At 38.1% G+C, this 22,419-nt stretch overlaps 1 protein-coding gene across 3 annotated transcripts in view; it reads right to left on the reverse strand.

Moving 5' to 3' along the window:
- The window catches only part of PHF21B (PHD finger protein 21B), a 161,664-nt gene that overhangs the window by 33,585 nt on the left and 105,660 nt on the right, over positions 1-22,419 (reverse strand). For all 3 annotated transcript variants that reach the window (XM_064516843.1, XM_026114079.2, XM_026114080.2), the window contains one exon: positions 9,421-9,513. In XM_064516843.1, the coding sequence (XP_064372913.1) occupies positions 9,421-9,513 (93 nt within the window). The remainder of the gene's footprint in view (positions 1-9,420; positions 9,514-22,419) is intronic.

Here is a 22,419-nt window from a genome sequence, read left to right on the forward strand (position 1 = left end):
AAAGAGTCTGAGATCAGAAGGGAATCAGTTCCTGTGACTAATATGATTTCTGGTATATCCCATATCATTAAGCTCCATCCAGATGTCCCTATATGAAGCCCAAAGGCTTCCATTATACTGAAACATCATTCCAGCTATCAAGAGCACAAATTGTTGAATACCACAGGGATGAACGAACTGTTGAGTGGCAGAGGTGGCAGAGCCCGATGTGTCACCACTGACAAAGGCTCCTGTGATCCTGGGCAATCTGTTTCCAGAGCTACATCCCACCACATGGGCTACACCCATGCTGTAGTGAGGAAAAAGAAGGTAAAAAAGAAAAACCCTTACAATCTCAAGATCTAACATAAACAAGTATGGGGGAAAACAAGGAGAAGGGAAGGAAAGTGCAAAATCCTTTCTGTCTCTGTGGGCAATCACATGCAGTCCTAAAGGAGAGGATTTAATTAGAATAGTTATCTCAGTGCAGATCTGCAGGTGCTATGAGAATTGTTAAGGGCAATTCTGGTAAAAAGAAATCCTGATGTTCTCCTTATGGCCCACTGAAGAAGAGAAGTTAACAAGTGTACTCCAGTTACAAAACCAAAAGGGATCATCATGATCCTCCAGCTCACAAACTGGCCACAGAATTTCTCCCAGAAACTGAAGACTGCTTTTAAAAGAAAATGCTAAAGATTTCTTAATGATGAATTCATCATCAGCCCACAAAAACTGTTTTAATACACCACCATCCTCATGACTGGCATTTTGTTGCAAGGTTGAATCTGCCTAACTTGAGCTTCCAGTCCCTGGATCTTGTTATAGCTTTGTCAGCAGCGCTGAAAAGCCCTCCCCCTCCCCCCAATATCAGATATCAGCTGGATGGTGCTCAGCATCAATCAGCCCTTCCTACTGGCAGGGCTGATCTGTATTAGAGTAAATTTTTCAGCTCAACGCAATATCACATTGCCTTTGAGAGAAAGACCATTATTCACACTTTATTTTCACTTCACCCTTGTACTCAGAGCTTAAAAACAAAAACTCAGAATGGATTTGGCACAATTCATATGTCACAGAGGCAAAGTGCTGGGAGCAGCAGACAGAGCTTTCATTCTTGAAAAGCTTTAGAGGATCACACAGAAAACATTAGCAATGGCTGATAAAATGAGTGCAATATGGGGTAATTATATCCTTTACCAGAATGAACAGATGCACACTGACTTCACTAAAGCTGTGTCTATTTATGCCAGCTGAGCACTGACTCTCTCTCTCTCTTCTTTTTTATCAATAAAAATTATGCAAAAGAAAAGGTTCTTCACAAATTTACAACAATGACACACCCTAAAATCCAGGTTGCCCAAAGCCCTGACTACTAGTGTTGCCAGCACACTTGATTTTTGGTTCCTCTCCTGATAAGTTCCCATCATCTTCAGCTTGGTCTGAGATCACAGTCAAAATAAACAGTTTATTTTCTTGACACATAGGGAAGATTTAAAAACACACGTGACTATTGATCCACATACACTTCCCTTCCTTTCCTCTGATAGGGCTACACAAAGTTACTCTGAGTGCATCATGAGACAACCCACACAAGCTGACTTAGTTTATGGAATCCTGTATCCCTGCACAACATCTCTCCTGAGCATCTACCAGTGTCCCTAATATTTTAGATAGATAAACCACACAGGAATGGCAGGAAAAGCAGGGCAAACATTAAGTTCTCTGCCCCATACCTCCAATCATTGCCAGTCTGGTCTGTGAGAACCAGGGAAGAAATCTTAATCTGACTGAAACCAACAGTAAGTTTTAATAAACTTCAATACGGCCAGAACTGTAGCCCCTACCCTGAAACGAACCAAAGTCTCTCATTTAACCTGCCACGCAAAGTATAAAGCCAAGAATCACTCTGTGATATTTTCACATATATTCAAATTATGTGAAGTAGATTGAATGTTTTCCACTGGACTATACACCTATTATATTTTGGTATTTCAATTTGTTAGTCGCAGATAGCGTTCTTTAGTGAAAAGATGACATACAGATAATACAACCCTCGTGCAATTTTTAAGACAGCGCTATTTCATTTAATTTTCTCCTCCAGGAGTCCCTTCAGCCTCGCTAGATACCTTAGAAATGGAAGTTTTGCTGAGAGAGATGTTCATGTTGGAATTTGCCAGCTCTGCTTTTTGTTGTTGTTGGTATAATGCAGTCAGGTGGGAGTTCTTTATTAAAAATGTTATCAGTCTTTTGAACACAGAAATGTATATTCACAGGAACTTGACTGATTTTTGCTAATGAAACACACATTTTCTCCCCACTTGTACTACTTGTGTTTTCTGGTTTGGCATTGCCACTATTGAGTTGATGATTCATTAAGTGGCTCTTTTCCGTTTACAAAAGGGAAAACTACCATTAAACCAGTAAACTAAAATCAATATTATTCCAAATAATAACAAGTCAGGGTTGAAGTCTACAAGGATTCCTGCTGTTTTCTTTCTACACAATGATTCTGTCCTTGAATATGCAGTTGTCTATGTGCCTCTGAGAAAAAATTTAATCTGTATTGTTTAGGATTACAATAGAAATATAAAACCCTGACTGAGATTACACACACCAGTTAATAGCTTACCTCTGTTTTTACTCTTTTCAGTATTACAAGTCAGCTTTCTTCTCTCTCAGATACTCATCTATGATTAACTTACCCGAATTTAAAATGTCCACAAAGCCTTTAGAAACAAAAGCATGAACATCTGTCTGTTTTCCTTCTATCATTTTTCCAGGTGAGCTCTGGATCATGCTACGCAGTCGTGCATTCACTGGGCCCAACCTCTGGTGTTAAAGCTTATGGATATGATTGTCTTGTACTGACCATCACTTCAAGAGTTCTTCCTGATTTTAGACAACAATAGTGACACATTACAATGATTTGACCATCCTGGATTCATTTACTAGCCAAAATCAAAAAAGTTAAAAGACAAAATAACTCTACTTGGTGTTAAGGAGCTGAGACTGGACGAATCGTTGCTAGTCTTAGCTACTGTGTTACAAATATCCAAAATGACAAAAATCGTTTTTGTTTGCCAACAGTCTGAGCTAGATGAAAACAGACAAAAAGCTGAGATACCAAGAGATGAAAACTAACATTTTATGGTCACGAAGTAGCGCAGTGAATTCCTCCAAACCTTGAGTGAGGTACTGCAGACTGAGGAAACCTTTATATCAGCCTGTTGTTCATGCAGAACCCAACCACAAGCTTATACAGCTGACATTAAGGCTCAGAGACCCAGTGCAGTCCAGATCCAGGTCAGATATGGATATAAAGCCACACCATTTGCATGGATGCAAATGGTGTCAGTAGAGAGAAGGGGACATTTCTTCTCATCTTCTTGGTACTTCGCAAAGCAGCATTCAACATGGAGAAACAGGAGATGAAACATTTTACCTGGGGCAGAGATACAATGTCAGGTATTAAAATGGCCAGTCTTCATTGTGGGTTGTATGGATATTTTAGACCCCTCACTTTCAGATTCTCATGGAGATTTGTCTTTCCAGGTCCTTTTCAAAATGCACATGACAATAATGAGACACGAGTGACACAAGCATCAGTAATAGCCAGTTTTACTTCTCTTTCATGACACATCCTTGACTGCTCTATACTACTCCAATCAGTCAGTTCTCAAATGAAGAAAAGATAACTAACACTTAAACTCAGAAAGGCAGAAGCGACAGAGGAAGGTATTTTGGAAAATTTGCAGCCGGATGCAGGTCCCTTGAATACATCACGTATTCATCTTTGTCCATACAGTAGAAAACCGGATTTCTTATCACTGACAACCTCTGGCATAGCACCATCATAGCACCATAAGTAACAGTTCTTATTACTTCATCTTATTCATACCTTCCTCCACTGTGGCTGCATGACAGCAGCGCAAAATACCTAGCATGGAGCATGCTGGATGCTCCAACAAACCCATGATGTTCCTGTGCCTCTCAGCAACACAGGCTACCTATCAAACCTATCCACTATTGAGTAACAGATTTCCACAGACTTTCAAATAAAGTGCTGTGTCTTCATCCCAATCTTCAAAGCTCTTGCTGTGAAGTCCCATGATGAAAGGCCAAGGTGGTACATGGAGCCTCTACAACAAGGCTGATGATCAAATATGACAATTAAGTACTTTCCTCTGTAAAAATTAAGGACACATGCCTTGTCACTTCCTACAATAAACATTTTATATGTTTTGCTTCTCTGAAAGAAATATATAGTGGTATGTAATTAATAGCAACATGCCTATTAAAAATAAGCAAACTGATAAAAGGAAACCCTAACCAGAACTCTCAGTTGCACATGCTTCTTCCCATGGGGAAAGAATAAGAGAAGAAATAGCTTACAACAGATGTTAATCTTACTGCTTAACACATTACTGCAAGGTGCTCAAAATACAGTGACAAGCACGGTATAAAAGCTTATATAGAATAAAACTGATTAACAACTATATTTATTAAGGGCTACATTTTCAGTCAGGCCTCTGCAAACTTTTATTTTGAAAAAGCAATTTGTTTCTCTGTTTTCTGCATGCATACAGTCAATGAATATTAAATACTGTTGCAAAACCCTTAGCTTGGTTATATGCCACGCTGATTAAGTTACCTTGAATTAGATTACATCTCTCCTCCACCAGCATTCCGACACATACCCCTGAAAGTGCAAAGGTTATGTACCAGAAAGGTGCATGACATCCCTTAGGGGATTATAGTCCTTTTCTCCTCTGATGTTGTAATAATGATTTTACTCAATTCAATTATTCCATACTCAAACAAACAGTAAAGCAGTCCTGTCTCTCCATTGCACAATTTGGTTTAACTTTTTATATAAACATGCATATCTGCCTGCTTCTTTTCCAGGTTAAATAAAAGCTGACTTGCATTTAATATCTTTCCCACTGTCTAACGTCTCTGCACAGTCTTCACACATTACACTTGAAAAGAATGATTTCATTTTAGACTTAGAATGCAAACAGACACAGGCTTTGCACAGACCAATCTCTAAAAACATTTCTCCTACAGTACACAGTGGCATCACACAACTTGCGTTCTGACTACAGAAGTCCTTTTCCTCTCAAGAAATCTTCCAGGAGTGCTATCACTGGGGTGGCTGGAATAATGGCTGGTTTTGGTATACATGTAAAGAGAAGCACCGGCCACCAATGGAACTGTGTTAATGAAAACTACAGGAAGAAATTTTATAAGTCTCTGTGTGTTTAAGTGTGTTTAAGTTTTGGGAACATCAAGAGACCACAGTTTCTGGCTGGGCTCACACTGTGCCCAGTGATGAATAAATATGTAGTAACGAAACAGTCCCTGTCCCAAAGCAGGCTATAGTTTAGTGTTCAGTTCAGACCCTACTGAATTATGCACATTAAAATCACCACAGAAGATAAAAATAAGCAGCATTTGACAGAAGGACTGACTAGAGTCTATGGAGAAACATGCACATTTTATTTAAAGCATTTGTTTGTAACTGTTTCTTTCCACCACTAATCTGCATGATAGTTCCATCATAGGCTTCTGCTAGTCAACTCTCTGCTCTAAAGCAATCCAAAGCCCTGCCTTCAACCAAGACTGGAAAAATAGGTCAGTGAAATAGCATTATAATATGATTTAACTGCTATTCAAATCATCACAGTCTCTCCATTAATTTGAGCAGAAATTGGATTGGGCCCAAATTATCAACAACAAAATGGCAGGTTTATTTTAACATCTTTACTGTTTCATTTAAAATGTCTGTTGGAGGAACAGAAACTAAGATTTTTCACATGTTTTCAGGTGACTACAGCATGACTTTAACCTCCGTGTAAACCAATGTAAAATAAGCAGACTGTCTACATTGCAGCAAGAATGCAGAAATCCAACCTGACATAGCCCCCCTCCCCCCTGCTTTTTTGATGGGTGCTATAAAGCAGAGGAACAGCTCAAGAACATGCATCATCCAAGCATTTGAGGAAAGGACCTCCAAGATTTCCTTTTCAGAGTGGAGAGTGAGAAGAGAAAGACTACCTGGAATTAAAATCCTAAGCATCAGAGCCCAGAGCAGAACTTTTTACTTACTTGATGAAAACAAAAATAACTTCATATTCTGGAAAAAAGAAAAAAAGAAAAAAAAGAAAAAAGTTCTGCCAAAGAGGCTTGTTTTGGCAATAATGAATGCCTAAGGAAATATTGTTTGTATTGTGTAATGAACTTGTAATTAATGTTTGTTTGCTCTCTATTTAATAGCAGTTCTGCACTAAGTGATGGAATTTTGCTGCCATTTGTGAATGTGCAGACTTTGAATCTTCATTCCCCATATGGAAGAGCTCCCAGGGGGTTGTATCATAAACCCATTCAAATGAACAAAACAAATGACAAGTATCTGTACAAGTGTGGAAAATGAGAAAGCTGAATGTATTATTTTACATAGATATTGCAAGTGCCTCAGTTTACTTGTGTGGTATTTTTCTGCTTGGCTGCATAGACAGAAATCAAAAGAGCCTGTCTAGGTGAGGAGAAGTGAAAACATGAGAATAATAAAGCTCTTTCAGATGTGATGAGAGGCCCTCAAATGGAGGAGTTCCCTATGCCTCTTCAACCAGCCTGGCGAGGTTTCTTCTCATGCCTACATCAAAAATTAATGGAGAGGCTGAAATCCCAAAGACATGGAACCGGCCAAAAGGAGAAAGAACAGGTAGCAATCAGGGTGCTGTCAAGAATGCAGACACACTGACCTGGATTGATCCCACCTATGTACATGCACCTGAAACAGGAGTGCAATCTTCTCTAGCTAAGAGAGAAGGTGCTTCCAGAGGGTGACTCAGAGACAACCAGGTTCCTAACGTGGCTAGAATGGATCCACCCAGGCCTTCCTCTATCCTACAGACAAGAAGCAGGCAGCAGCACATGTAGACATGATTAAGGCAGCTTCAATACTTTTATTTTAGATGACTACCAGGGTACCTGCCACTGCACTAGCACAAACTTCAGCTAAACTTAGCTGCTTGAGTAAGTAGGCAGACATGCTGGTGGGCTTATTGAAGCCTTTGCTGCTATGGTTTCATTGCTATTAGTGCTCTATTCTATTAAAGGTAGACTTAGAAGAGATGGAGATCAGGGGAATGTGCAATAGGTTGCAGAACAAGGTTCAACTGTAGTGAATATGCATGAATATGAACCTTGTATTGCTTTAATCTCTTGTGTGATATGCTATGTACTTCTTGATAGAGGAGTAATGAATAATGCTTTGTTTTGAAAAAGCTGTCCTTTTAATTCGCTGCAGAATAAAGGTTTTAGCAGATGCCAAACTCAATTGGGCCCTGCTTGCTAATACGTTTGGGAGACAGTGGCAAAGCTGCCTCTTAGAAAGTGTGTCCTAGAATAGTACGATTACACCACCTTATTCAGAGCTAGGTACAGGAGGCCATGCCTGCCACCCAGGAAGGATAAAAGGATACCAGCCTCCTCTGTTACAGAACAGACACACAACAGATGAGAGGACATGGACTATGACAGGGCTTAATCATGCATGCTTTCCAGCCCCCCCGGAAGATACTAAAATTCCCTTAATTTCCAAATTGAGTGAAAAAAAACCACTTTGGATTTGGTGTTTGCTTTGTCAGAGCTATGAGGGAAAAGTCAGAAGACATGTTCTTTCCCATAATACCTTTGGATTGCCTCCTGGCACTTTTACACTTCCATCTTAAGTTTCCAGCTTTCCTGGACCACAGATTCCTGCCAGCCCTCAAAATTTGCCAGAGATGACTATACACGCACCTACAGCTTTTACAAAGAAGAGCTTTCTCAGTGATTTAGTACTGCAGCTGACTCACGCTGGCCTCACAGATCACCCCAGTGTGTAACTGTACCTGTAGAATGTCAGTTTTACCTGACTGACTTACGGCCATATCAAATATATTTTGAAGGCATTTGACTATTTAATTAGAAGCCAAATTTTCCACCTGTAAATGAAAACTTGATCTCTTTTAAAACATCAAGAAAAGAATTTTGAGGGGTGGGGGGGAGTTGTCTACTAGGAAACAATATGGAAATTTTATATGTCTCTGTAAACTTAGAGAAGGAGAGGAACATGCAGACTGTGATGAACTGGAGAGAAGGACCCAGCCTGTAAATGGAGCAGACTTGCTGAAGGAGGAGGTTTTGGCTTGTGAGAAGGCAGAAAACATTCAGAAGATGAGAAGTACCTCTGATAATGTGATCTCATGTAAAGCTACCTACTTCATTTTTAGCTTTGACAGTAATCAGTCTGCTATGTGGTTATTTCCCATGCTATCTGTATGAAATAGAAAATTTAGTGAAATACAGCTCAGGACTGCTGAGAAAGGGTTGCTATTTCATTAGTGTTAAATATCATTGCACAAAGTGGCCTGAAATTGAAGGCTTTGCTAGGAAACAAGTGAAACAAAGTGGAATATAAATAAAAACATTGCCACCAACTAGACAGAAAGACAGAAAGGACGTGTTCTTTTCAAAAAGTTCAGGAAATCAGCATCTTCCACTTCTTTCAATTCTTCAGAATTGAATCTTACACAGAATGAAAATTTTTCTACTTAAATGAAAGTATAGAACATTGATGCCTCTCTAAGTACAGCATTTGCAATGCCAGCATCATTGCTGAAGCAATTAATTTAAGTCCCTCCTACAGGTCTTTCAGCTGCCCTTGAACCTCATCTATTTTCAGGAACAATTTGCTCCTCTTTGACACCCCAAAATGGCAAAAATGAATGTGTCATTATGCCATAAGAAGAACTGAAAAGCAAAGTCTTGAACTTCATAAGAAAACTATAACCTTCCTTTATGTTCACGACTTCACTTTCCACAAAAAGAACAATTTAAAGAGAGAATTTAAGAACTTTATCTTGGAAATGCACCTTTCTTCAGGCAGATTTACACTTGATAATCATGAGTCTAAGTCTCAGAAGAAAACCACAGAATATTAAAACCCACAATAAAAAATGTGTTGAAAATGACATCCAAAAATTTGAGGAAAGAGGGTAGAAATGGGGAACAAAGTATATTGGTAGGAAACTTTTGCCTGATGTTCCCCAAAAAAAAAAAAGGGTTTAAAAAAAAAAAAAATCAGTGAGTGTAAATCTCCTTACAGTTTCACTCCTACCCAGCTAATCTTGCATGAACACACAGGGTTTTTTACGGCTTTTCATTGTATGCTCGCAAAAGAAAACTGATTTTTCTTTTTTTCCCCACAGATTTTTTCATAACTCTGCCATTCAACTTTCACTGAAGGTGGACTGCATGGTAATACAGAGAATCAAATAATTTAGGCTTTATTCAGCCAAGTAAGTGTGCTGAACTACACAGGCCTGGGCACTAGACAGGAACAGAGCAGAATACACGTACATGACAAAACAAACTTTGAAACTGTATTGGTACCTGAGGTAGCACTGCTGGTCCTTGTCCTGCCAACCTCTGCAAGGAGCTGACCTGAGGAACTTTAATGGGCACTGCAGTGATAGTTCCCAAAGTCTGTTGGAAGAAAACAGTTGAACACAATTTGAAACACTTGCAAAGCTGCCCCAGACAGACTCTGCCCTACCCAGCAGTTCCCTTTCAGCTGTTCTGTTTGCCTCTTCCTCCGACTCATAACAGAAGAGAGTAATATGTCAGTCCATTTGAAGCTCTCTCTCTCTCGCCTGAAGAGCAAGAAAAGTCTTCCTTCTCATTAAACTCCCCTTCAAAGCACCATTAATTAAAGTCTATTGTCTCCTTAGAGCATTTTGTGAGTCTGAGTGCAAAGGGTATGTCTCACTATTGTTTAGTTTTTTTGGTACACATGGAAAATACAAGTGTGCTGCCATGGCTGAAAGCTGTGTAGGCACTAGCTTGTTTTCAGAAGAGGTCTGAAGAAAGGTGTAACATGTCACAGTAAAACTTCAAAATCTGCATTGGTAGAATGATGCACTTCATGGTAGCCAGGGTCGTAAGGAACGTTCACTGTGTCTTAGTGAATAGTAAATACTGAATTATTAAAACTGAAAGCTACTTATAAGTCTACTATAGCACACCATAACATAAGATTCAGCTAAGATGGCATCCACACGGTGCAACAGAGCAACTAGTATGATTCATGTTTATTTTCTCTACTCACCCTTAGTTGTAAAACAATTTTATTTGAATCTTACCTAAGAGATGTGACTTAGCTCCTTCTATAAGCAAATATTGTGTTGTAGACTACATAAAGTTTACTTTGTAGATAGCAAAGATAAAAGTGATACTTTTAACCCAGTATTATCTTTATGCCTTGTGAATGAAGTTGGATACAAACAGAGCGGTGAGCAAAATATGGTTTTATGATACAGAATCAAGTACACACATGTTTTTTCCCCCTTAAAAATATCTAGGTAATGCCAATCCTTTGCTTGCTTCTCATGTATCTATATTGATAAAGATATCTATACATCTATGTAAATGAGTTCTATTGTAGATGGTCTGAAGCTCACATCTTTTTACAAGCTTCACCCATAGACACTCTGATAATATTGTATTGGAGATGTTGTAAATAACTTGTACTTATTTTCCACACTAAAAGGAACAGGTAACCTACATAGTTAAGATTGGGTCCTATATCTGAACAACATTGCTAACTTTTCCCCTTTGCCCTCTTTCACACACACACCCTCCCACATAAGAGTTCATATTTCAGTTAACTGGCCAATACTGTTAAAACAGGTTTTGTAACTTTTATCTAACCTTTCTTAATTATGTTGGGAAGACATGCAATATAGGCAAGTGGACAACTGTCACTGTAACAGCAAGAGACTCTTAGTCTCTGGCCACAAAAACTTACCAGGTTGATAGAAATGTCTAATAAGGAAAGAAGAACAGGTTCAATTCGATTTCTCTACATCCATCTCCCCTCAAAACAAAGATATCTGATCACAGCCAGTAAGATAGAGTATGTTAATACTTCCCCAACTGGGAAGCAAAATAAAGAGGAAACTAAATATAATGTAATCAGAGTTCAAAAAAAGACAAATTGTTTCAGGTTCATGTTGATATGATCTTCTCAGACTGCAACAACAGAGTGGTAAAATAATCTACTTCATTTTAACTATAGTGTTTGATACAAATACTATGCATCTTCATGCAGAATATCTCCAATAATCTTGTCCTAAACAATTTATATTTTCAACTCTACCACTCCTCTTGGAGACATTTGGGTTTGTTATGTATTCAGGAAAGATTAAAATGTGCGTAAGAGTTGGCTGAGTTAACCAAAAAGGAGACCTATGCAGTTACAAACATGCAGACAATTTTTCCTGAGTACTCATGGATTATCAGTACCCTAGATTATCCATGGAAAAAACACACTCCATTTAAATACTGTCTTGAGCAGCAGCAGAACAAAAGCAGCATTGCCACCCATGGAGGCAAGGACAAGCAGTTACACCTTCCTGCATAAGTGAAGGTCTTGGCAGCAGAATGGGGAAGAGAAGGGAGTGTTTCCACTGCAGTTATCCCTCTAGGAGTGAAACACGGGATAAAAAGAATGGGGAAGGATCCTATAAACTGACTATGAATGACTTTGTTGTTCCTCTACCATATCACTGTCCCAGAATTTGGGAATGAGGTTGTGATGAATTCCTGCAGGGTCTGGAGAGAAGGAGGACTTGTGCTGCCACCTTCTAGTATCGTGACTCGCTAAACATATCACAGCTTCCTATTTTATACTAGCATGAACTAAAATTAATTTAGTCCAGTTATTTTGCTTTTAAGGTGAACACCAAAATGAATTTCCAAACCCACACTAGAAGACCTGAAAATTTGTCACTCAATATGATCCACGTCTTCCCTCCATCCCCACATTCTTTATAAATAGAATGAGATTTCATTTGTAATGCAACGTGCCCAAGTTTTCCCTGGAAACAGCAGGTGCCCCACAGCTTCTCTGGGGCTGCAGCTGCACCCTCTATGACAAGTTAAAACAAGTTCTTCCTTCCAGAAGGTTGTGCTTAAAGTGTGGCTGCATCTCTCATCATTTTTAAACATGCTATCACAGACCTTGAAAACGCACATTCTGATATTCATATCCGTACAGATATGACTGGATTTGCAGGGATTTTCAGACTGGCCAACAGAATACCACATATTAAAATCAGAAGTGCTGACATTGAATGGATTGGGAATTGACTATAAAGATAAGAATCAAATTATTCAGAAGTTAGATAAGATAGGGTTATCAATTGGTAGGATGCACAAAACTCCACGTGTCTGAGTAATAAATCTCTTTCCTTGTACTACTACAAATATCAATCACAAGCAAAAAAATAAATCTGTCTAAAATAGACTGCTTCTATCCTGGGAGAAAGGAGATCATCTCAGCCTATGCATGTGTTATTGTGCCAGCTGTGTTATGTTTAAAAACACAGAACAATTGAGCCAAAAGGAATGTGAATGAGAGAAGAAACAAGAAACACCATAAAACTGTACTGTTCTCTTAGCTTCACTTGAAAACAAAGCCAGAATGTATTGTCTAAGGATATCAGAGAAATGAACTATCATTAGTTCTGTCACCTGCATTCTCAAAAAAATTCTTCAGATTTATTTTCCTGATGTCGGAGTACTGCAGCTATCTCAAGAGAACAAAAACAAATTATGGCATTCTCAGGTTATGAAATTTTCAGTGACAAAGATGTAGCCTACTGTTTACAAATCTTTTCTAGGAAAGATCTGTTATTTAATATTCAAGGAAACAATGTCAAGATAAAAATCGTATGGTCAAGGGAAAATCCAAAATACTAAGCTCATATTAATAAAAGCACTCTAATATGTTGAGAAAAAAAATATTTGAGAATCTGTTTTATATTTCACTATTTACATTGTTTCATTATTTTTCCTCAGCTTGGACAATAAATAGTTCAAGCTATTGTATCAGCAGAATTCAATGACAGAAAACTCTGTACCTTTCCTGCGACACATTTCATGTTTTATCTCAGGGTACTTCACCTAGGTCAGTATTATTGTCTCCATTTTAGTGATGAAAAAAATAGAGGTTCAGAGGTAAAATAATGTTGTCAGAGCCAGATTGTTGCACAGGTGGAAATGCAAGCCAGACTTCTTTTCTCTAGTGTGTCATCCACACAATTGCTTAACCTCATCTCATGTGCTGATGCAGAGTCAAATCCGAGTAGCCTAATTTTTAGATCAGATTTTAATTATCAGACCAGCATGTTTCCATGATGATGGGTCAAAGTGGGTAAAGCACATAAAATAGGGAATCACTGTTACAGTCTCTGTGGAATGACTGAGGTGTAGGAGCTAAAACTGGGCAATTTGGCTCTGGGTACATTTTCAGCTTTTCAGAACACTGTTTTGTTCCAGGTTAACTGGTAAACAGAAGAGCAGATATAGCCACCTGCTTGGCAAACAAAAAAGTAAATGTCCTTATCTCATGGTAGGGGCCAGGCGATGAGAACTGGATAAACTCCCAGCTGCTCAAACTATACTATGACAAACACTGCTCACCTTACTACTTCAGTTCTAATCAGGTCCTCAGCTCAAGCCTATGGACTCCAAGAGGAGAATAATCAAGATCCCTCTCCTCTAAAAAGTGAAATAATCTTTTTTCCTCCTGTTACCAGCACCAACTGTTTTCACTTATAAACTGTCCAGGCTTGCCATGGTGAGCCTGATGGATCAAATACGTGTCACTCACTAATTCCACACTATCCTTTCCATCCACGTGGGGCTTTTTTTTCTCCTTCCTTTTTTTCCCAAATTGTCCAAAAAGCAAGCTGGTGCACATTCTTATAAACCTTTAATTAACAAGCTGAAAAGACATTTTTCTGGCAATGCCTGACCTTTAAGCACTTTGTATGAATTTATCGATACCAGCAGAAACAATAATTTAAAAGGTTATTTTATGAGTGCTGAATAGTTTATGGCAGCACTTTTGTCAAGATAAATGAGTTTCTTATTACTACATTTACAGCTCTAAGCATTTTAATAAAAAAGGTCCATAAAAGTCAAAGATAACTTCAAATCTCTCCTCTTTCTAAGTCTACTTGGGCTTTTCTAGTGACCCCCTGAATCACCTACAATGTGGAAGCAGTACTGAAATATGCAGTGATGGGGAAAAGTTAAGAGACAAGTTTCAGTTTGCCTCAGAATTCTTTTGATTTGATTTTATGGATTTAAGCTAGATTTAGTATCTTTATACTGAGAAAAAATTTCAAATATAAACAAATTCATCAGGCGTATTTTCCACTGCCTAATTCACTAAACTTTACATCCAGCAGCACTTGTTACGGGCAAGCATCTGAGAGCTTGTGACCCTTAGCTACCTTTTACCACAAGCACCAGCCCCAGTACTCAAGTGGAACGGAAACCTCAGCCCCTGCATCACCCATCTGTAGGGGTTAATAGCTAATGAACACATATGGCTGCAATACAAACCACCTCCAATCTCCTATCTGCAGTGACCTACGCAGAGCAGACATCTACCTGGCATGCTGAGGGAGTCTTTTTTGCATGAGCGAGCCACAGATGCTCTTGGACAGGAACCACAGCAGGCCCACTGAGCAGGTGACCTGCAAATCTCAGCTCGTGGGTAAATGTCAGCCAATAGGGTTCTCTGAAGGGTCACCGTTTGCATTGCAAACAGGTGAGGAGAGTCAAATGACAGAATCTTTATAAGTGGGCAGAGTTTACTCAGTAAGAATATGATAATTAAAAACAAAAACAAAAACCAATCCCAAAGCCCCAAAACAGGAGGACACTGTTGCACTAAAAGACAAAGCCCAGTTCCTCCTGTTTAACCAAAAGAAAAGGGAAAAATCTAGGAGACGTTGCCAAGTGCAGTTAAAAAAAAAAAAAAAAAAAAATCACCTCTCGCCCTGAATTCTTCTATTAATACCCAGTAGCAGTGCAACTATGTGCTGTATTTTCTTCTCCTATACTTCTCCTGCATTAAATCAACAAAGTCCCTTGAGCAAGGCGCTCTCAAAGAGAACTGAGAGCAAGAGGAGTGCCTGCAATGCAAGGGGAATGGCAAGGGAAAAATGGAAAAAGTGAAAAGAGGTATGGAGGTATGGTATGGAGAGAGAATGGGAATTCAAGGGATGAAGGCTGGAGATGGTTAGAGGATAATAGGCTGCTAGGGCAGAAACAGGGACCAGGTTTACAGTGTCAGTGACCGGATCATGGCCATACGTTGGTTTCATATTGTCTATTGTCTTACAACTATTTTAGTCAATGCCTGAGTTTTTAAATTCATGACTTATACACATTTGTGAGTTTAGTAAACTTCTGCATTTCAGCCCTGAATGAATAGAATAGTATCTCCACTTAAAGGAAAGATATTTACATTTTACACATTTTGGGTAAATATATTTGTCGGACTGTCCCTTGCTATGCTTGCTTTGAATTATAACTTCTTTTCCACTCTCATTTGGATGTACTAATAAAAGCTTAAAGATCTGTTCCTGCAAGTCATTATTTGGACAAACTCACTGTTGAGTTTGGATAACAATTTAGGATTAGATCTCAGAGGTAAAACTGTTAGGGAACATAACTCTCCTCCCATTCCAGAATTACACTAGTACAGATAAAATCACTTAAGTCAATCACTGAAGAAAATCAGGCTCAACGAGTAGCAAAAGGTTAAATAGCCCCATAGTTTCCAAAGACTTTCACTACAGCATGTTACCAAAATAAATACTTGACTCAGGAACATATGGACTTGTTATATCCTAGCAGAACAGTTCAATTATTTGAGCTCAACTGACACTGCATTGTTACATTATTTGCAAACTATTTTATACTGACATCAATACTGCAGCAAAAATGTTGTGTTCCTACAACATATTATAGAACTGCTATTTTAAGTACATATGCATCTCTCCAAGATCTAGGTCTTCTTCTTGTTGCAAATAAGACATCCGAGCTATTAAAAAAATGTTTTTGTCTGTTACATGTTCAATATTGGCAACAACAGTTTTACAGAATGGATTTTTAATGTGGTAGTGACAGGGGAACAGATTGCTATGGCAACAGTAAAGATGAAAATTCTTAACCTGAATGGATCGTCACTGAAGTAATTGCAGGGTTTTTTTTTTACCCATTCTACATCCATTTTACAACTTAAATGCTGCATTCAACCTTGAGCTTGCTTTACATAAATGCCAAGCACTAAATGCAACCTCCAAGTTCATTTGACTTAAAACTTGCTACACCTTACCTCTGTAATCCAAGATAGTAACTGTTCTCTAGCTTCCATAAACATCTGAATGCTATTATTTTTCCATATACTCCATCAGTAAAAAAACAACGTGCACTTAGATATAACTTTGAGGCTCCTGCAAAACATATATACATACATATTTTTTCTTTCCTGTGGAAAAAGGAAACATTTTCCTGAAGAAAATCATTCTTAATTTTCAAAGTATGAGGAAATCACTGTACATGGCATTTCTAAAAATCTGGTGGAATAGTGTCATATTTCACTTTCATGCTCAAGTTGCATTGCAAAGACTGCACTTCAGACATTGTGTGTAAATAATAGTTAAATCAGGATTTTACAGAAATTTAAAGAATTCTATTCCAGTTTTTAGATGTAAGGGCTTGTTTTCTCCAGTTCTTTTCTCTCTAAACAGAATTCATTAATCATGCTCTTGTATGCATGTTTTTTATTACTATGAGATAGACATTCAATCAGAGGCATAACAACTCCTGTTGTTTTTTTTCCTCTTTCTTATATATCAGTATTTTTTGAAACGATCATTTCTTTGGGCACTAGAATTACCCTTTCAAGCAATTGCCATTACAGCCAATTAACAAAGACTCAAACTAAGCCAGATGCTGCTGCCACTGAAGCAGACTACAACTGCTCCCTCTGCCTGTTAGCAAGGCCCAGTAAGAGGGTAACAAGCAGCAGGAGGCAAGGTACCACCTTAAATTCCTAAAACTGCTTTGAAAGTGACAGTGTGACCAAATTTGAAATTGTTGATGATACAATAATACTAATTTTCTTTCACCACCAGAATATGCAGTATATGCAGTGATAAAGCAAAGAATTTATCTCCACTTCTTCTGCGGCTCTTATACTTTTCAACCACCATCTTTACTTCTTTCTACTTATTTATTCCCATCTGAATGACTCAAAAAATAGAAGCTAAGTTTGAACACACTGTGGACAAGTATTCTAACAAAGGAAAAACATGCTGAATAAAGTTCATGAGTTTCCTTGAAGTCCCATCTGTTACTTACTCAAGGGGACAGATGCTATGGCAAATATCTAGTCTTAAGCTCAGGTTCCATCACATTTGTTATTGGCTAGTACTTCTCTTTTCTCTTCTTTTTTTTTTTTTTAAGGGTACAGTTATTTTTATCAAAGGAAATAGGATCTTTGGTCAGTTATTCGATCATGCTAACTTCTAAAAGGAAAAAAAAAGAAAGCTTGGTTATGTGAACTGTATTAGCCTGAACATACCTGCTCTGTGATTTGATACTTTGTTCAGAAATCAATTCAATTAATTAAGTCTCCACCTCCTGCACAAATGAGTTGCAACAACACTCAGCAGCTGTGATCACACCTACAGTCTCTTGCTCAGCTGATTCCTAAAAGATTTGCTGTTTAACTAGTAAACTGTTCCAGCTTGTTGTTGTTTTTAATGACTAATGGCTTCAAATTACTTATTCTCTGTTCACAGGCTGCAGAAAATATTTGAGTAAAGGAAAAATGCATGTACAGTGTGTCACACAGAGCAGACTCCAGCCTGTCTCTAAAGCTGGTTCAAGTATGCCTCAAAGAATCCTCAACAGAGGCACTTCAGAGCAGCTGCTGAAGTGCTACTGCCCTAACCCAGTTGAAGGACATGAGGATTGGGGTGGAGGAAGAGGATGAGGAGGAAGGAAGAATAATGGAGGAAATGACCATCATTCCTTGGTGATTTAGGAATCAGCACCTATCAGAAAGGCCCCTGATGCTATTAGCAGCTAGCGAAAATTATTGTACCCTCCAAATCATTCCATCTCAGCATCCACAGGGCTCAAAGCTGCTTTTGCAGCTTCTTGCTCTGAGCTTTCATTGTGCATTCTTCATTAACACTGACGAACTGGAAAACATGAGCGGAGAGACAGCTCAAGACGATCTAATTGCTCACTGCCACGCAGTCCCTTTTGTCAAGACGCTGTGCTGAGCTAATTCAGCTTACTAACCAGAAAAAAAGTTTTCTATTGCCTGAATTAGCTTAGGAAAGCACCCAACAAGGAACAGAATAAGGGCATGAGAAAAAGCAATGTTTCTTAGCTAGGGGGTGGGGGCAAGAGAAGGGGAACAGAAAAATGGAATGATGGTTGCAACCTTTTTGGAGGCAGCAAGCTATTAGCTCAAATCAGCCATAATAACTGTATGCTGTTACCCTACCTTGTATATAAAATCTGTGGGAAGGAATACGAAGACTTTGCTTGCATTCCATATAAAGTGTATATAAACGTGACTGATGTTAAAATTCTACTGTTAATATAATTACAGTTAGAAAAAGGAAACAATAACTTTCCCAAGCCATGTTAATTTGAATGTGCAGAACATCCCATGAGCTTGCTTTATTTACTTTTTAGGCAGACTACCCAGCAATATTGAGCCACCTGCCCATCAACAAAACCCAGTGGGAAATGCTGCTTTAGTACAGCATGGCTGAATTACCATTACTATTGAATTCTTAACTTTAGTATTCCATAGTTCTGGGATTGTAGCTGTGCAAAATCATTGTGGATATTGTTATTTATGTGCCTACTTCCAATTAAAAGAAAATATTGAAATTACAGAAGCAGCTGAGTTGGTTTTGGATGACGATAAACTCCACAGAATTCACTTACAAATGTAGTTGATTCTTTGAAGAATGATCCAAATAGAAGGGCCGATCTTTTATGTAGATTTGTACAGAAAATAACATGATATGGTAAATTTATATATATGTATATATAAATATATATGTATATACACACACACACACACTTCAGAATACAAAATAATATATTACACACAATATTTTCCAGAGTTGTAAATATACTGAAAAGAGCACCTACTAGAGCCAATATTTCCCCACAATGATAGAACCAAGAAATCTTACAGACAGTAAGAAAGTCTCCTCTCCTTTCTAAGGCACTGCACTAATGTTAGCACCAGCAGATCCAGCCTTACGAAGACTAAAATCAGCAAAAGCTCCTCTGTCTCAGAGCCCAGAAATGAAATCTGTTTCCGGAGTGCAGAAATTATAAGAAGAAAAACAGGAAAAAAAATCAAAGCACAACTCTGGCCTACTATCTAGCTCATTTGACTTTTTCTGGGTCCTAATTAGGAGGTTTGATCCTGCTAGTCCTAGATAAACCCGTACACTGGAACATCTTCCAAGGTCCTAGTAGGTTGAGTTTCAGAAAAAGCCACAGTGCGGCTATGTCCAATCTGGCTTCACATGAAGGGTTCAAAACCATATTCTCAAAATGTTCTGCTTAGCTGCTGTCCAGCCTTAAAGATAATTAAATCCTTATTTATGCACCTCAGATTAAACCAATAATATGATGTGCTTCACTCCCACTGGAATTCATATCCCTGATCACTCTCTTCAGTGTGAACATTCAACTACTTTCATTCAAAACACACTTAAAGAAAGCTGTGCTTCCCTTTCGTCTGCCTTCTGTCTTTCCTTTCAACTAATTTCTCAGGAATAAAATTGCATACTCCAGAGAAGGAAGATTTCAGTTCCCACACTGGCCTGGACTCTGTGGTAAGCCATTTAACCATCAGAGCATACTTTGGAGCAAGACTCTTTCAGGTTTTCCCACTGAATTTGTCTGTGAGAAAAGAACGAACATAGTCTTTATAGCCCAGTCCGGGAGAAGACAGACCCCAAATTCCAAGCAATGTTCCGGCCACCTTGTTGTTCAGCTAACGTGACAGTAGCTCTTGTGATGCCCAAAAGCAAATATTGAGCATGCAGGGAACATAACTAGAAGAATTGTAGGCACTTACAGATTTCACCTGCATCCAGACTTGACAGCAGCTGAGTAAACATTCTGATGATCTAAAGTTTGAACTCAGGACAGTTAGGTGCCCTTCAGCACTACAGTACTTTTATAGAGCTAGCCTCAATCTCTTTTGCTAGAAATAAAAGAGATAGGGAGAAAACATGTCCTGTTTTTAACTTACAAACTTTTCAAATTAGACACAACAATAATCTCTTCATAAAGGCAGAACCATGAATATTTACAAGCCCTCACTCTGTTCAGTAAAGGTCTGTGCATAGATCCCTACAGAGATCATTGCACAGATCAGGTTTTCATTCCACAGTCATTCCCAGAGCTAAATGGGGAAAGATATTTTTTTTTTAATTGGACAATGGTATCTTAAATCCACAACAACTGTCAGGGAGATGTAGAGAGAACTTTACTACCCGAAATTTCTTTTAATTTTTCAGACTGAATGGCTCTTACTCCGGCAGGCTTATTTATATCATGCCACTGACCCCAAAAGCAAAATATTGATAAAAGCATACTGTTCAGGTCTTCACGTACGTTCTGCTTGCAGACACAAAAGTTCTGCGCACTCTGCATCCTGACAAAGTAAACTAAAATCTTGAAAATTAGGAGAAGCAAGCCACAAAGGTATTTTTTAAATGAAAAATTCTTTTTTAAAGAAAATATAATAATCATTAATGACATACTAAGCCTTTTTGCTGTTACGCAGAAGATGTTAGAGACCTGCTAGTGATGAAATCCTTTAGATAACAGTGAAACTTTGTGAGTAGCTTTGCTGGCACAAATCTAGCACCACTATACTTGACTTCAGTGGAGATGCTCCAAATTCACACATTTGAAAATGTGCATAGAATTTATTCAGTTGCACTTAGTTATTGAGAAGACTTATGAACTGAAACTCATTAAAGGAATTAATGAGAAAAGACTGTAAATAAAGGCCTACGATGATTCTGGTTCTGTGTAACAGCTTCTAAACTCAGAAAGAATTTTTGGACCCTGGCCAGAGGAACCAGAGTTTGATCTTGTGTTCCTCAAGTCTCGAGAACAAAGGGTAAACACTTTGAACCATCACGGTACTTAGTCTGGCTTTAAAGCCCACATTAACAACACAGATACACCAGAAACCTGAAGTTTTTGTATTTGCTTGTGCTTGTACTAACAAATGCAGTGTCACTTCCCATATAACAAGAAACGCTAAAAAAAGTGATACAAGTTGATAAAACATAGATTATGCAAACTTTTGAAATGGCAGTATATTTTGAAAAGGCAAGGGGAGGGGAAAATGAATATAGAGAAGTTTCACTTTGTGAGATCAGAGAATAGGGTGGTGATAATTCTTAGAGCAACTGCCAATTAACTACCACAGAGTCTTCTAAAATCAAACCCTGCAGTATCCTTGCTAAATTTCCACAAGATTCTCATTTCTGTTATGCTAAAATGGCCGTCTTTCTGAATGTCTTAATGTACTGATTCTTGAAAGAGAAATGCGTATTACATTAAATTAAATAAGGCTGACTTGTATTTTTATTTTACATATCTAAGGACAGTAAGTATACAGCTAAGACTTTTAAATCATCATTAACACTTCGGCAAACTACAGGAAATACAATGTTACTTAAATCTTATCAAAACTGTCAGGTACCTTCTAGTATCACCTATTCAATCACTGCTAGTTCAGTGATCTTGTATGTAAAAATGAACTTATCTCCAAAACAGCCAATCTCACTGTTTGAGTCAGTGAGGGATGCAACAATCAAATTGTTTATAATATCACAATCCATCAATGTATGTGCAAATTTGATGACACAGTCACTGAACTTAATAAAATCAAACACAAGAAACAGACTAAACAGAAGTCTATAATAAGAACCTCACTGACGGAAAAAAAAAAAAAAAAAAAAAGAGTTGTCCCCATTAACTAAACATCTAGTATAAAAGCAGTGGGGACGTGTTCTTCCTTTCACTGGCCAAGTCTCCAAGGACAATATTTGGCCAACGAGCAAAAAGGGCTGACTTTCTGCCTATGCAACAACAAGATCCCTGGACCAAAACTAACACAGCAAATGCTTAGCTTTAAACAAGTGATTGGTCCCACGTACTTCAGGCAGACTACTTACATACTAAAAGACAAGATGATTACCCCTCTTTCTTGAAAAAAAATTTTTTTGTGCTCATTTGTTTTTGGAACAGTACTGATCTTCTTTTTCAATAGTGTTTAAACATAATCTTAATGATAATCTAAGTCATAAGCAACCCCAAGTAAGAAACTCCACAAAATTGTTTTCACTAATCATTTCCTTAAAATGTACTCCAAATCAGAATAATCAAAAAGATTAAGACCCCAGCACAGAGAAAATACAAACTCGGTTATAAGCACATGATTAATCCTATTGAAGA

This window comes from Dromaius novaehollandiae, chromosome 1 (genome assembly GCF_036370855.1).
Source record: "Dromaius novaehollandiae isolate bDroNov1 chromosome 1, bDroNov1.hap1, whole genome shotgun sequence".
Taxonomy (NCBI): Eukaryota; Metazoa; Chordata; class Aves; order Casuariiformes; family Dromaiidae; genus Dromaius; species Dromaius novaehollandiae.